Here is a 16,353-nt window from a genome sequence, read left to right on the forward strand (position 1 = left end):
CCATACAATACAATGTCAGCATTTGTTTTTTCCTGGGTTTTTTTCCTAACCTCTCCCCTCACATCAGCAACTGTTTCCATATTTTGTTATAATTCAGAATGAATTACAAAAAATTATCACCTCAAAACATTTTAAATTATGTTATGCATACATGTAAAAATTGTTATGTTTGTTGAGACTCATGCACCCTCATGAAATTTCATATTGACAATTTGTTTTACATAAACTTTTTGTATACAGAACACTGAATACAATAACTATTTCTTTGCATATATTATATTTTCACTGCTTTGGTTTTAATCTGCAGAATATTTTGTACATTTAAGAGATCAATTTTATTTACAGTATAGTTGTGTATTTCTTAGCATTTCAGTTGGTGTCATTTTTCCTTTTTCACCTTTCAGTTATTTTTAAAATGCCTTTCTTATCAGCATTGTTTGAAAACCCAGTTATAAATAGGAAGAAAAAGTGGAGTATATGGAAGGATTCTCAGTCTTCAGTACAGCAAAAGATTTTTATCAGGCACAAATCAAGTGCAGAGCTAAGAAACAGATTATTTTTTTCCCCATCATTATCACTCTGGTATTGTTTGGAAGGTCAGTTTCAATAAAAATATCAGAATGTTTTACTTTCCTATAGGTTATATCTATAAAGAATAATATATGGCTTTACTAAACAATGGTATTTAGCTAGATACAGCTGGGCAGGAACATTTTGGAAAGAGAGGGCAGGAAAAAAATTCCCTACCCACAGAAAATTATAGTCTATTTGTCTCTTTGTTAGTTCAAAAATTAAACAATCAGTTCCACAGCTGAACCCAAATGTGTTTTCTGAATGTGTCAGAAATTTGGTCCTCTGTTTTGATGGAGAATGGGGAAAAATCTTTAGGGGGAAAAAGAAATGCCTAGGCATGCAATTGAAAAACAAGAGTGCTGTGTGCCAGCTCTGTTTGCCTTGCTGGAATATGTAATCCCTGAACAGAGCTTGCCCTGACCTTCCACAAGTAGCAGGGTAATTGTTCTCAGGGATTTTATGAGTATCACTATCTATTTGCAAAGAAGTAATGGATAAAAGAGGAAAATTAATTTGAATTTGCAGTGAAAGCATCCAGAGAGCATCCAGTACTGGGCTGATCACCAAGTGGAAGAGAGCCAGACTTGATCCCTGGGCAGAGAGCCAAGGAGACATCTCTGCCATGGTGCATGACCAAGTTCTGCAGATGGAGAGTTAAGCTGGGCACAGAGGAGGGACCTCTGCATCATCCTCAGAGTAGATAAAGCTTTAAATATGTTGGAGCATAAATTTTGCCTTCATTCCTCAATGCCAGGCTCAGATGAGAGGCAGCAGTAAAACACTCAAGTTTTTCATGGGGAAGATATATAGAATAATAGCTCCATCCAGGGTGCTGCAATGGAGAAGAAATCCTTTGGAGGAGAAGGAGGAGAACTAAACTAAACCATAGAACTGAAACTACATAGGATGCACCTCTTAATTTATAATTTCTCAGAGATCACTCAAGCATGTCCCTAGAGCCAAATGAACTCCCCTGTGAGCTGCCTTTTTAGTTCTCCAGGGTTGCATCCAATTGTTGTCCAGCTTCAGACAGCAGGGTGTGAACACTCCCTCTTGGTGCTGGTTTGTTGACCATGTTTGTCTGCAAGGCAGGGTTGGCAGCCAGACACAGGAAAGAGGATCTAGTCTAGGTTAGGGTGGGATTAGCCCTGTGTAACTCGGGCTCCTCCCCCAGCTTTGCTGCTGCAGAATGGCTCAACAAGGCCAGCCACTCACCTGAGACAGCAGCAGCACCAGCATGAATTTTTAACTCCTCTGTTCACCGAAGCAGCAGTTGCTTTTGGTTCAATTCACTGCACAAGATGTGCAATCTTAGTTCTATGTGGAGGTGAAAGTCCTGTATTAATTCACGTTGAGTGCTCACAACGGTCAGTGAGAAAAGTGGCAGGGCAGAGATAGAAGAGTAAGAGGGATTTCTGTGATCCATGTTGAATTAGCTATTTTAAAATGATTTGTGAGTATTCCATGAAGGTATCAGCACAAACACAGCTATTCCGATGGCAGTAGGGGAAAAAAACCTTGAAGTGTAGAAAAGGACACAGTAAAGTAGGAAAGAAGAAGCTGCTATAGATGTATACCTACATCCTTCACTTCATGCACCTATAATTCCCTCTGACAGCTGCATGATTAATTCAAAGATTTATTGATTTTTTTTTTTCTTGCTCTATCCTGATGACCTGCTTTTGCTGACAGGTCTGTGTGGATCACACTCTGCCCCCATTTGAAAGCATGGCATCATGTCAGTCTCCACGGCCTGCAATAAACTTTTCAATTCATTCAACACCAACAGTGTTTGAGTGCACGGTAAAAACATGTAGAGCTTATTTCAGATCAAATAAATGAACTACCAAACTGCTAGACTACATTTGCCATGAAGATTATCTGCAATTACAATTCTAATGCAGTTGTGATGGTGGGAGAGCACATCTAAAAGGTTCAGTCTTTCTTTTCCTGTACTCTCACTTTTATGAGTAATTGACTAGCATTAAGAGTTCTAGCAAAACCAAAGACATTTTGGTACAGTGATTCCTTAAAAAAAAAAAAAACACCACCCTAAAACCAACACACCCCCCAAAAAAAAAAAAAAAAGCCCAAACAAACAACTAAATATTTAGTCTTTGATCTACCACCTTTCTGCAGCAGGATAGTGTCAGCTCCTGTGCTCAAAATCACAGGCTTTAATTATTCACTTGACTTTAAGATCACCTGGCCTTCATTGTAACCTTCTTCCAGAAGGAAAACATATATGCAATTAAAAGATGCCTTTACATTTCAGCAACCCAGGTGAAGCTAGAGAGATACAACATGAAATGCTACAAGACAGGTACTTCCAATTCTTTCTAATGAGCCATTCTTCAAATGAGCCCTTCAATTAAAAATGAACTCTCAACAGGGAAGACTAAAATAAGTAGCTGTATGGTCATCTGCAATCCTAAAAATCTGTGAGTTTTTCTGCTTAAAAGAGCTATACTCCACAATGATGTTTTAGTTGAAATTAGTTACTTGGTACAACACAGGACACTGCATGTCCAGATATACCTGTAGATGTAGGAGTATTGTAGGTGGTAAAGCATGCACTCATTCAACTGAATCTCATGCATCAGTTCTGTCCTCTCATATCAAAATTGTCAGAGCTCATAGGCTGTTTGTTCAGGTTAGAGTTTTGATGGGAAACCTCAAGCATACAGTGCTTAATGTGGTCATCTACTTACTGCTGCCGTTCAGGAAGGTTACAAGATCACAACCCTTCAGCAGAACAGACTTATAAGGGAAAAACACAATGCTTTGATGATTATTCCCAAAAGTAAATATGAAAATGAATAATAAAACTAGACCTAAAACCAGCACTCTGATTCACTGAAGTATGTTTCTGCTCCTAGCACTTTGATACCAAATCTGAAAGCACTGAGACCTTCTGTCTACAAATCAACCCCCCCAAAAATCCTGCATATCAAACCAAATCAATAAAAATATTGCTTCAAATATTCAACTTAAAAAAAAAAAAAAAAGAAGAAGAAGACCACCCAAAACCTGCCTGAAATATTGTAAACAAAGAGCAAAGTCAAAAAGCAATAATGTTGAGAGAATACTTGTGAAGGTTAGCAGACAGTTTGCTCTTCTTTTCCCTTTAATAAAGGCCTGGTAAACATGAAGTTAATTAAAATGCAGGCCATATTCATTCAAAGGTTTGTAAGACCTAGGCACTAGGGACAGAGACAATTAATATTACGGGAACTGAGGGGGTCTAAAAAAGCTGGCCAGGTGATAAAATATGTTTCAGCCTAGGAAAACGAGAGAAATTTCAAACAGATCCAGAAAGACAATAATGTAACACAGATATTTCCAGTAAAAGGCTAACTGTCCTACTGAATTCAACCACTCCAAAAGAACCCTCTTCATGACTGGCAATATCACTAAGAAGGTGGTAAAAGAGAGCAGTTAAGGCATCAGAATGGATAATGTTATGCATGGCCCAACAGACCCTCAGGCCCATATCGAGACACAATATGTGGCCATATATATGTGTCTGCACACGTATACTCACAGATACAGAGGGGGTAAGAGAAAGGTATATATTAAAAAAATCTAAATATTTGAAGCCTTAATACAGAAAGGAGTACAACCTCCCTCTCTAAGTCACAAGAGCAGAAGGAGCAACTCTGAAAGGGGCTTGAATTCAGTCATGTTTTTAATGTGCTTTAAATTGTGCAAGTAGAGAAATAACATTAAAAAAAAAAAAAGTAAAGGACTGAAGGAAAGAAGAGAGGAATGGTGGGGTGGTGGTGTTTTGATTTTGGAGTAGAGGCATAGGATCCCTTCAATTGATGGAAATGGAAGGCTAGCTAAAACAAAGCAACAATAGAGAGGGAAAAAGCATCCTATACAACTGTCTTCTGGGCACGTTTCATTACTAAAACATCAAAAATACTATTTGTGAACCCAATTAGTGTTACAATTGCTGGATGTAGTGAGAGTAAACTTTGGCTTTCTACACTTTAAGCATCAAGAAACCTCATTCAAATACACTTTTCTTCTCCACCCCTCACAAACGGACATTGATGTTCTAGGCTCTTAGAGTAGCCAAAATTCGGAGTCACACTGAGAAAAATCAGCAAGTTCCCTCAGCAGTCTCTCTGATATTAACACTTCCATTTCACACATATGCTTCCCCATGATGATGAAGTGATCATAAACCACTCCTTTGCCTATAATCATATCACTCACTTTCCTTTGTGCCATCAAAGTGCGATTCTTTGATATGTGGATCTGATACTTCCTATCTTCATCCCTTCAAAGTCACTCTGAATATCACAAAGATGTTGAAATCCTTGCATCCAGCCTTACTGATCCCACAACCATATTTTTATACTGATTCTCCTCATCAAAATATACCAGTGCAACGAAATAGGAAGCAAACACAGAGCTCAGGATACAGAGTAGTCAAGAGGAAAGGTCTTCCAGTGACAAGTATGTTGCCCTAATCGGTTACAATTTTAGTTCACAATGAGTCAACGGAGAGTGTGAAAAAATATTTGCACAAGCAAGAAGTGTCAAGCTTTTATCATCTCCACTTTCTAGGATTATAAGAACCTCTCCTCTTAAAAGAACAGTGCTCTCAGGAAAAATGAAGATAACTAGACATTTCTTAAATAATGTAGTAAATTACTTTTTCTTAGGTCCCTTAGGAAAATAACCTTGTTGAAAGAGAAAGTGAGGAAGCAATATACTGCCTTCAGAGATAGGCAAGTGCACTTTACATGTCTTCAAGAAGCTTAGAAAACACATTATTGTAACAGCAAACCTATGGTGTGACCTGAGCATTGCTGAGCACCAGTCATTAGCTTTCTAGGGAGTCAAGGGAGCTCAGCGGATGTAGTTTGACTGCTTTAGCTTCTACATGCTGTCACAACTTTCAAGAGCAGAACTCATTGACATATTTCTGGTAGAATGCCGTTCACATTCAACATTTCTTTAATGTTGCTAATATTTCATCATAAAAATTTATTCTTCATCCCACTCCACCTGGAACCCGAGAAAGATCTTGCATCTACAGGATTCAGCAGCAAAAGCTAAGTGTCTGCTGAATGATTGCTGGTTGGCAATCAAACCAAACAAGAAAGAGCAAAGCTCACCTCTAGTAGGCACAGTCTCAGCCAAATGGCTGGACTTAATCCCTGTGATCATCAGCAACAATCCAACTCTGAAAACAGGACTCTGCACACAGGATCACTCTCTATAAAGAGAGAGATCATTGGTCTTTCTCCACTATGTCTAAACTCCATGGCTGAAAAAACAGTGATCATTCTGTGTAAACTGACCCATTGCTGTAATCTCAAAACCCCACTACAAAAACAATTTCAAAGAAAAAAAAAAAAACAAAACAACAAACTATGCTTTATTTTTGGAAGCCACCATGTGATAATTACTGGCAAACACTGATGCTTATTTTCAACCCCAGCAGTTCAGGAAAGTCCTTTGTGCAGAAAGAGATCCAAGAGCCTCTGAGCCTTTGGAAGACAAGACTTGAGGAACTAACTGTATGTAAATAAATAATGCAATTCATTACATCAAATGTAGGTCATTGTACACCAGTGACACTTTTCAAACTACAGTCCAGTGTGTCTAATTTCTATCTGAATGTATGCTTGCTGCAAGGCTCATCAGCTGTCATCTACATGTCAGTCACAGCTCTTTAGGGAATTGTGCTCCGTTCATGCTTACACACCTTTCCCCCAAAGCTGCTGTTCTTTCAGTGCAGATTTAGATATGCCATAGCTCACAGTTGTTATTATCTCTCTCTCTCCTTTCCTACCTTTTTTCAAGCGGTTGTACTCTGTGTAGATATCAGACAGGTTCTTGCATGGTCTGTCATTAGCCATAAAAATAGGAATTCATAAAGGTCAGGGCACAAACCTATTCATGATCCTGCTCTTGGCACTAAGCTATTCAGATACACAGGAAAACTTGAAATCCCTTATAGGTATCAGCCTCAGGATAGGAAGCATTCATAACAGAAGTACAGGGTGTAGTGACAGACCAAATTTAATTTTTAAGCCTCTCTTTGTTTCTATCTCCTCTCCATTCTCCTCTTTCATGTCTCTTTGCTGATCCTTATGCTGACCTTTATTTTTAATAATCCCTTTCTGTCCACCTTCCCCTTTAACCACACCTATCCTTTGCTCTCTCTGGAGCTAATTAACACATGAATGGATTCTGGGTTTTGCTTTCCCCTAAGCAGAGCAGAATCAGCAGTTATTTTTTCTTTGCCTTCCCTTCTAATACAGCCTCACTGTTCTGCATGTGAAGAAGTACCAAGAGCCAAGCTCTGCTCTCCTGTCTGCCCTGAAATTGCTCAATAGGAGCAGAAGCAAAATCTGCATACTCTGTCACTTTTCTGTACTCTTGTTCCTTGATTTTATGGCTGCTGTTACAAAGACATACTTTGATGCACTCTTTGGTCCTGTGGGGCTGAGGCTGTTTCCAGTGGCTAAAAAGCCAACACAAAGCTGATTCCAGCAGTCTCTTTCATTGGGAATGGTTTGTGTGGGAAGGCAGTAAGAAGGAAAAGAAACAACCTTTTAGCAAACCACAGCATCTACCAGTCTCCCAATATTCTAGGATTGTTTAAGCTTTTATGTTTAATCTAACAAAAATGCCTAAGAGCTGGTTACGGATACGAAAGACAACTGCACATCATTACTTACAATTCAAATGTATTTCAGACTTGGTTTCAAGTCAACTGACATGACGCAATTCTTCAGAACAAAAAAAAAAATAATATCTTCTCAAAAGAGATCCTGGAATTACAGCTGTAGAGCTTGGTAGAGCAGTAACCTGTGAGAGCAACTTCAGGCTTCTCAGAGTTATCATGGGTCCTTCTGTTTTGCCAATATCTCAGAGACAGGCAAGACACACACCATTTGGAAGTTTGATTGCTTTTACTAGAACTACAGAAGGGCAAATAAGATACATTTTAATTCAAATGTAGCAGATTGAAAACTGCAGAGGTCTGATGCTGTCCTTGTCTATCATGAAAGTTTGTAACATAGCTGTTACAAGACATGGCTGAATACCTCATCTAACAATCGTCATTTAAAATGGATCTTTCCAGTATGAAAAGATTTCTGTGTATTTCATGTTGGAAGTCGAAGGGTTGTACTTTCCCCTGGAACAGATTCATTCAAATAATTTTTGTCTCTTGCTTTAAAAATAGTTTATCCCACTACTTTGGCCCTAGAGGACTCTGTGAAAAAGCTTTTTGGGGTCCATTTGCTGTCACTTTGGAAGACAAAACCCCAGTTATTCAGTTGCTCCCCTGACAGGCAGACAAGCGCATGCAAACCTTTTCAGTCCACAGCCATCCTTGCACATGGAAACTGCACAGAATTCAGTATTTCTGGCACCTTTCCCTTTATTGAACAGGAGTCTGACCTATCTGAACACTCCCTGGAAATGCTCTAGCAATATGTCTTAATATGTTTCAGCTCCCAATTACTTTACAATAACCTGGAGGCACAACATAAATTGCAGCCAGGAAACAGAATATACTTTTGCCCAGCCATATTTATTACACACTTTGATTACTATGGACACCACTGTGATCCCTGAGAACTAAACACACAGACAAAGCCAAGTATGTCCAGGATGATGCACTGTTGCAAAATGAAAAAAAAAAAAAAAAAAAAAAAAAAAATTGAAAAAAATCTCACTGTCTTAATCAATGAATACACCTCTTACACACACTTTCTAAAAAACTATTTTTTTTTTCATTTTTTTCATTTTCATTGGGTTTTTTGAAGCTTTTCTTTGGTAGTGTTGTGTGTGTGTGGTTTTGTGGTGATTTTGTTTTGTTTGGTTGGTTTTTTTATATTATAAAAGTAAAACCTCTTTGCTTTTTTTTTCTTTTAAATATTGAATGCACATAAAAAGAGAACTGATATCTAGAATAGCAAGTAACAGCTGGAATAATGTATTCTGGTTTACCCACAGATCTCTCTACCCTAGCAGTTAGAGTGGGAATACAGACAGACAGGTGTATGAAATATTTACTCTGAATTGTACTTGGAAGTACTGTATTGAAATTTAAGCCTTTCAGGAACAACAACCCCACCCCCCCCAAAAAAAAAAAATATCTCTGTTGGACCACTTGCATATGGAGCTGCCCCACTGAAAATCTGCCCTGATTCCTGTCATAGAGGTCCCTCATCCTCTCCTGTAAGATGTAAAACTTCCTGTGTTACTTGTGTTTTCCATTTGAAACAGATATATCAACTCAGTGAAAATGCTCTTCTCATCTTTTTTTTTCTCCCTCTCCCCCTTCTTTTTCATGTTTCTTTTTCTTTCTTTCCAAGTAAACACTATCACACAAAAGTCTTGTCCATCTCAAAGCGTGGTAATCATCACTCTGTGAATGTATACCTTTATGTAGCCTTGCTCACATTAGAGGTTTCCCTTCAAGATGGTTTTCCTTTTTTGCTGGTGTTAATGAGTAATCAATAAATCAGTGGTATTAAGAAAGAAGAACAAAATAAATCCAAACTTGATGTTTTCCAATATTAAAGCACAGAAGCACAGAAACATTCATGTTGGGAAAGACCCCCCAGGATCACCAAGTCCAATTGATAACCCTACTCTACAAGCTTCACCCCTAAACCGTCTCCCCAAGCACCACATCCAAACCACCTTTAAACACATCCATGGTTGGTGACTCAACCACCTCCCTGGGCAGCCTATTCTGATGCCTGACCTCTCTTTCTGTGAAAATTTCTTTCCTAATGTCCAATGGTTAGATATAGAGCATACCAACGAATCTGGCCTAGCATACAGAAGAGCAGAAAAGGGGGGTGGGAAATGGTTGTGTAAGCAAGTGTAGGCATTTCTTGTGTTCTTATGCCTGGAAACATTCCAGGTCAGGTTGGACAGGACTCTGCGCAATCAGATCTAGTTGAAGATGTCCCTGCTCACTGCAGGGGGGTTGGGCTAGATGACCTTTAAAGGTCTCTTCCAAGCCAAACCATTCTACAGTTTCCTCAGAATATTGATCATTAGTGGAAAACAGCTCAATAGTCACGTTATGTCTTGCATCTTATTCATCAGCACTGGCCTTCTAAGAAGACAGGCTTGATCAATACCTACTACTTGAGCTCATGGTCAGATTATTGCAAAACTGAAGCTGGGTATAACCTGAGGCAATTGTTTTATGAAATCCGTGTGGGCTTTAGTTTTTAAATGATCTCACTATGAAGCTTCAATTAAAGACTGTAAATAGTGAAAAAAACAAGTCTTGCAATCATTGTGGTTAAACTGGAGCAATGTTTTCCTGCCTGGCTTTTGCCCTTGCATGACCAACAGTATCAGACTGCAAAGTAACCTGTGATTTTATCTCTTAAACTAAGTCTTTTCTTTGGTGTGATCCAATATGATAAACTGGGATTTTTTTTTTAATAGCATCAGTTTTCACAAATTGTGTTTCATTGCACTTCAGATTTCTGTCAAATTCAGGAATTGTGAGACATTAGGAACTGAGTTTTAAGAAAAACATTGTAATAATTTTTTAATGATTGTAGGCCAGTCAACAACAGTCAGAAGTTTCATTATGATAAAAGAAAAAAAAAAAAAAAGAAAAAAAAGGTTTAATTTAGGTCCATATAGTTAAATATTATTACATACTTCTATTACCTAAAATTTTGGAATTAAAATCAATATAGACTAATCAGAATAAAATTATCTTTAAAAAGCACTCAAAATGGTCTGCAGAAATGCCACACTTTCTTACTTTAATGTGAGGTTACAGGGACCTATGTGCCCCACTCCCAATTCCAGGACAGGATTGAGGTAACAATATCACATAGGTGTTAGTTACTAATACTCAAGTCAAAAAAATAAGATTGAAAGGACACAATCTGTGCTGACAGAGAAAATATGCATGTTTTCTAATACAGAAAGAATAAACTTAAATAAAATAGAGATTGCTAACCATGGGAGTATACATGTTCTTCTCTTCCAGCCAATAGTCACACATACTGTTGTATATGCATCATATAGTAGCCTATTTTTGAGATGAAATAAACCCATTCATCCTCTGTTGCATTAGGTAAAATTATCTAAACCACAATGAAGATTAAAAAGTTTTTTATCATTATATACAGAATAATAGAACATTCATTTGTACATTTCTATAAAACTCTGACCTGACCATATTGACTAAAGTATTGGTGAGTCCTACAATTCAAATTCTATAGACCTCTTCATGGAAACACACTCAGTTTCAGTTGCTCAATGACAAAATAATATGTCATATCATAATCTAGAACAAGTAAGTGAATTTACCAAGCTAAAACAGTGTACAAGTAGTACAGGACAATTAATCATCAGTCACATGATACTCAAACCTCTACCAAGTCCTTAGAAATCTATTTGAAATGCATTTTAAAAAAATACTGGAAGCAGCTTAAGTAAGTGATCAATAAAACACAAAGAAATAGAATAAATAATATGAATCATATGGAAGTATAAATATTTCCATCAATGCCACATCTGCCAGAAAGGAGAGGCTATTAATATACTGAGAAGTGCAAAAAACATTTCCACACCTTGCAGTATTGTAAACACAAAAAAGTATTTTTAAAGTATACTTTGCAGCAACATTTAACTCAAACTAATTTTTTTTCCATTCTGCATTACCCTGGAACAACACATTTTGAATTTCTGCATGCTTAAATCACTTGTATGTGCAACAGCACCTGTACTCTGTGTAATATATAATTTAGATATGTACTATGCTGAAAATATTTCTCCCACATATACTTTCTCCCATGAATTCCTTACAATGTTTGTGCTTTAAAGTGCTGGATATTCTTTGCCTGAATTGTCTGTTCTTCCTGAACCATGCCACACGTTTCCTCACTTTGTCAGTAAATGCATATAACTGTTTTACAACAGATTGAAGTGAAACAATATATTCAGTTTACTGCACAGTTTACTGTGTTAAATCTCTAGTGTTATCTGTAAAGGTATTTATCTATGAAGATATCGAGATTAAAATGTTATGCAAGTATAAATATTGATTACATACCTCATTTAAATATAACCAAAGAAATTTAGGCTCAGGATTTCTTCTAATCCTTGAGTAACATTACTACTGAAAACCAATTATAACCCAACACATGCTTTATGAGATTCAAATTTCTTTGGCACACGGGAGTTCCTTATCAAAGTTAAAATGTGAACCCACTGACACAGCACCAGGAAATTTGGTTTATGTCTGGTATAAAACAAAAAACATGTATTTCCCCCTCAAGCATGCTAGAAGAAAGGAGGACTGTCTAAAACCTTCATGTCACACAGAGTCACAGGGATGCAGTAATGCTAATGTGAAGTACATTACTGGGAGGATGACATACCATTCAGCTATAATTGGCTCAAAGTAAACATCAGGCTTTTGGGGGGTGGGGGGAAACCAGGAACCATATCTGTCATTGCCAATTGAAGAAGAAAGCCATAACAGCCTACCTGAGACAAGCGAGACTGTGTCTTTCTCCCATGAGACAACAGAGATGTATGCCTCCACAGAGGAGGGGATAATGCACTTGAACACTGCTACATTGCCTCTCATGGCTTTCTGGTCCTCCACACGGACTGTATAGGGTTCCCGTAAAACTGAAAACAGAAGAGGAGGTTTTGTTAAACAAGTCTTTATCACACATCCTCTCCTTACATATCCTAGCCTCTCCCTCATCTAGCTTTGGGAATTTCCCCCAAGAAGCTTACTCAGGTTGTGAATGCTTTTGTCACAGTAAATGTTACAATTTTGTGAGGTTAATTGCAAATTAACATGAAAGCGTTTTTTCATCTTTTCAGTTCCTCGAAATCTGCATTTCATTGTGTTTTTGTGTGCTTCCCCTACCTAAAGCTGAGGGCAAGGAGAAAGAATTTCATAAGAACTGCACATTTATAGGAGCAAATGGTGCATGTTTTCTGTTACTTGTCTCGTTTCTCATGTTGTGTTTCCCACCAAAAATTGTTTCAAAGGGTACAAAGTACATGTAAGTACTGTGTGTGAGTTAGAGATCCAGATGGTAGAAGAGAAGGTCAGTGTCACTCAGAATTCTGAAGAACTAAGAACCAGAAGAGAAAATTGATGGAGGTGACTGCCAGAGAAAGAGCTGTGTTTCTCAGAAACAGGGAAATGACAGTAGGTAAGAGCTACATTCAATTGACCAGCAGTGAAAAAAGAGGTTAATGGTTTAAAAAAAACCAAACAAACAAACAAAAAACCCACAACAAAACCAGAAAGTATGATTTAGAGTTGTATTAAAACAAAACAGCAAAGACATTTAGATGCAGGATATGGTTTGTCTAGCATCTGGAAGAATTAATTTAATGGGCAAAGAGAAAAAAGGAACAATTGGAGAAATTCTTCATGTCAAATTAATATTGCTGGGATAAGATGTAGCTGCATTAGGTAGGAGAATAGAAAGAAGAAAAATCTTTACACTGAAACAATTCAGTTAACGGAGAAGGTGGTAGAGCAGAGAAGAAACAAATTTACTAAAGAAATGGGTAAAGCAGGAAGGACAAGCAGCAACATAATCTCTCCACAAGATCAAGGTGTAAGAAAAAGAGAAATCACCACAGACAGAATAGTTATATATGTTGAGGTAACGACGTTACATATACTGAAGTGGAAAACTGTTTCAATGAAAATACAGATGAATGCATTGGATCATGATGTATAAGACAGAGTAAAAGTTATTGGGAAGAATAACCCCAATGCATCACTGTCACCAAGTCAGCAATGATGATCCACCACATTATAGTGGCATTTTTTGCCTTTGCATCTTCCCACAAATATATACCAAGCTTTACCAAAAGATGCACAAATGTGGTGCTAAGGGACATGGTTTAGTACTGGACTTGGTATAGTTCAACAATGGCTGGACTCAATCATCTCAAAGATCTTTTCCAACTGAAACAAATCTATGACTTCTTTTAGGGTTCCAAGGTCAGTGCTAAGCAATGGACATAGCTGCATGCTGTCATCTATATCATATGCTTTTATAAGTAAGTGAATATAAGTTCAGAGCCTTAGTTAGAAACTTAGTTAGAAACAAGTTTTATCCTCCTCTTCATCACCACAATATTTTATCTACATAATATAAAACTTGGAAGTTTATCCTGAAAAAAAATGCTGCCCAAAAGATGCTCAAGATTGAGATACATTAAGAAATGCACCAAGACAGCAACAAAATAGCATGTTCTCTCTAAATATAATTCTGCCAGACAAGTTGTCTATCCATTACAGTAAAACCAAAAGTGCAAATATCAGAACCAAGTTCCAAGTAAAGTTGGTGACCATGTACACTTATGGATATTTGCTCTTAAAAACTCTTTCAATCTGTGGACAACTAAACATTTCCAGAAGAAGCACAAGTCATTGTATAAACCCCACATATACATACCATGTGAATTTGCTTTAACTAGTCACTCTTGTGCAAGACAACCTACTTTTCTAGACTAAAATTTTAATAAGACGTGTGAATATCCTGGGAACCAGTTTTTCATTCTTGGCTCCTAATTTTCTATAAACTACAGATCACTGGATATTGTTTTATGGTAAAGAATACATTCTCTTATTTTAAAAGAGAGCCCCAGACAAATCTATGTGCTGAGTGTTCCGTTTTCCCTGTGTAACTCCTGTGAAGGCATTTCTCGCAGGAAAGATATTTCTCTTCTGAAAGTGTTACAGCCCCAACAACAACAAAAAGGTTTCCAGGATTTGCATTAGTCAAGGGTCAGCTCCCAGACTAGCTTTTGTTTGTTTGTTTGAATATTTTAATTAACTGAAGTGGGTAGACAAAACCTTCAAAAAGCATGCAATCATATGCTTATGTGTTATAACAAAAGAGCTGATTTTGATCCCACTCTAATTCTCCACTGGCTGACCCAGAAACAGAAAGCATTGCCTCAGTTGCTGAATCACTACACAGGACACAAGTTTCTCTCTCAAACCACAGCATAACTGAATACAAGCAAATGAGAAGGGATGTAATTAGGGAAGCTCTCTTTCCTTCCAACCCCTATACAAAAGCCAAAGACTGCATCTTTTTCTCTCACAGCTCTTTAATGAGTAAGAAAGATTAATGATTTAATCATCAGTTCATTTCTCCTTATACTTGTGCAGAAGCTCAACGGACTATGGTCTTTGGAAAACTAACTTTTTTGCCACCAAATCTAATCAAATCAGGAAGAAGAGGGGGAAATCCACTGTTTTACTTAATATTCTGAAGATTTCAGAGGTTCATCTACTCTGACTCACAGCTGCTACTACTCCTTGTCTCAAACACCCATTTCCTCCCTTCTCAAGCTTCTGTGAACCCAATAAAAGAAAAACTGTACTTACCAGCCTTAATGTGAACATCCTGACTTCTGATTTTCCCTGAAGGATTTTCAGCTGTGCAATAGTAAGTGTTATCATGGATTAAGTTATTAAAGCTTGAAGGAGGGAAGGGGAAAATTTGGAGAGTGCCATTGGGGTGGACGTGGCGGATCCCTGGGACATCGTAGATCTCCTCGCCCGTTGCTAGGTACCATCTGAGCGTCACAGGGGGGATCCCTGCTGCTGGACAGGGTACCAATGTCCCTGTAGTGCTAGCAAACACTACCTCTTGCAGAGATGCATTGACAAAATATAGACTGGCATGTAGATCTTCACTGAAAACTGCAAGACAAAAAAAAAGAAAAAGAACAGATCTTGAAAATCTAAGAACTTTTGGCTACATGCAAAATGATTTGTTACTTGCGATACAATCAAACGCAATGCCTAGGGAAGGTAAACCAAACATCTGAATCCTAATGTAAGCTCTAATAAAATCTCTCATTTTAGAAGAAAGTAGCACCAGATTAAACACACTAAGTGGTTTACATCCAAAATTAAAATGGGAAATACTTCCTAGTGTAAAGTGAAACAGACCTGATCATTTTTGCATTTCCTGGTGCAGCTTTTTTTGTAAGGCCAGCAAAAATCAAGCAGTAATCTAGCAACTAAATTTCTTCCTGGAACACAGGCAGTTTCTCTTAGCATTTATAAATTTTCAGTCTTTCATTAACAAAATTATTTATGAAGTAATAAAAAGAACCAAGCAAACAATGAAAAAATGCCCACAATTCCTTAATAATAACATATCACAGAATCAATAAGGTTGGGAAAGACCTCAAAGATCATCAAAGTCCAACCTGTCACCCAAGACCTCATGACTACTAAACCATGTATACTTTATAAAAATACATATTAATAAATATCTCTAACAAAGACCTCTAAACCTAGGTACAGAGCACACTTATGGTAATCTTGTTTCTTTCATCCATGTTACTATAGCCTCCTTCCCAACCATAAACCACAGATTTTGTGACACTGGAAAAGGGTTAGAGCACAAGATTAATTCTCATTTTCTGAACATTTCTGCTATAGGCCATTCAGCTATTACCCAAAGGGCTCAAAGGCTTCAAGTGACTTGAAAGTTCTTCAACATCTCACCCAAAATGCCTTCCTAACTCTCTCTGATACACCTTATGCTCTCAGACAGAGAGCATACTAGCATAAGGCATGATTTTTTCCCCCAAAAAAATGGTAGGAGACATCACCAGTTCCACCACTCTGCTCTATATTTACATATACTGCTCACTTGTGAAAAACTTGCCAGCTTTGCTTGACACACAGATAGTTGCATATTTCACTATATCCTGAATGCACTAGATTCCTAGGTGATCTTTAAAAGAAAG

General features: G+C 37.5%; 1 protein-coding gene across 2 annotated transcripts in view; it reads right to left on the reverse strand.

The window, feature by feature from the left end:
* Positions 1 to 15,284, reverse strand: part of DSCAM (DS cell adhesion molecule) — a 420,943-nt gene extending 405,659 nt beyond the window's left edge. For both annotated transcript variants that reach the window (XM_054400261.1, XM_054400269.1), the window contains exons 1-2: positions 14,975 to 15,284; positions 12,085 to 12,231 (exon numbers count right to left, since the gene is read on the reverse strand). In XM_054400261.1, the coding sequence (XP_054256236.1) occupies positions 12,085 to 12,187 (103 nt within the window). In that variant the 5' untranslated portion in view covers positions 12,188 to 12,231; positions 14,975 to 15,284. The remainder of the gene's footprint in view (positions 1 to 12,084; positions 12,232 to 14,974) is intronic.
* Positions 15,285 to 16,353: the final 1,069 nt, after the last annotated feature.

The sequence above is a fragment of the Indicator indicator genome, chromosome 1 (assembly GCF_027791375.1).
Source record: "Indicator indicator isolate 239-I01 chromosome 1, UM_Iind_1.1, whole genome shotgun sequence".
In the NCBI taxonomy this organism is placed as follows: Eukaryota; Metazoa; Chordata; class Aves; order Piciformes; family Indicatoridae; genus Indicator; species Indicator indicator.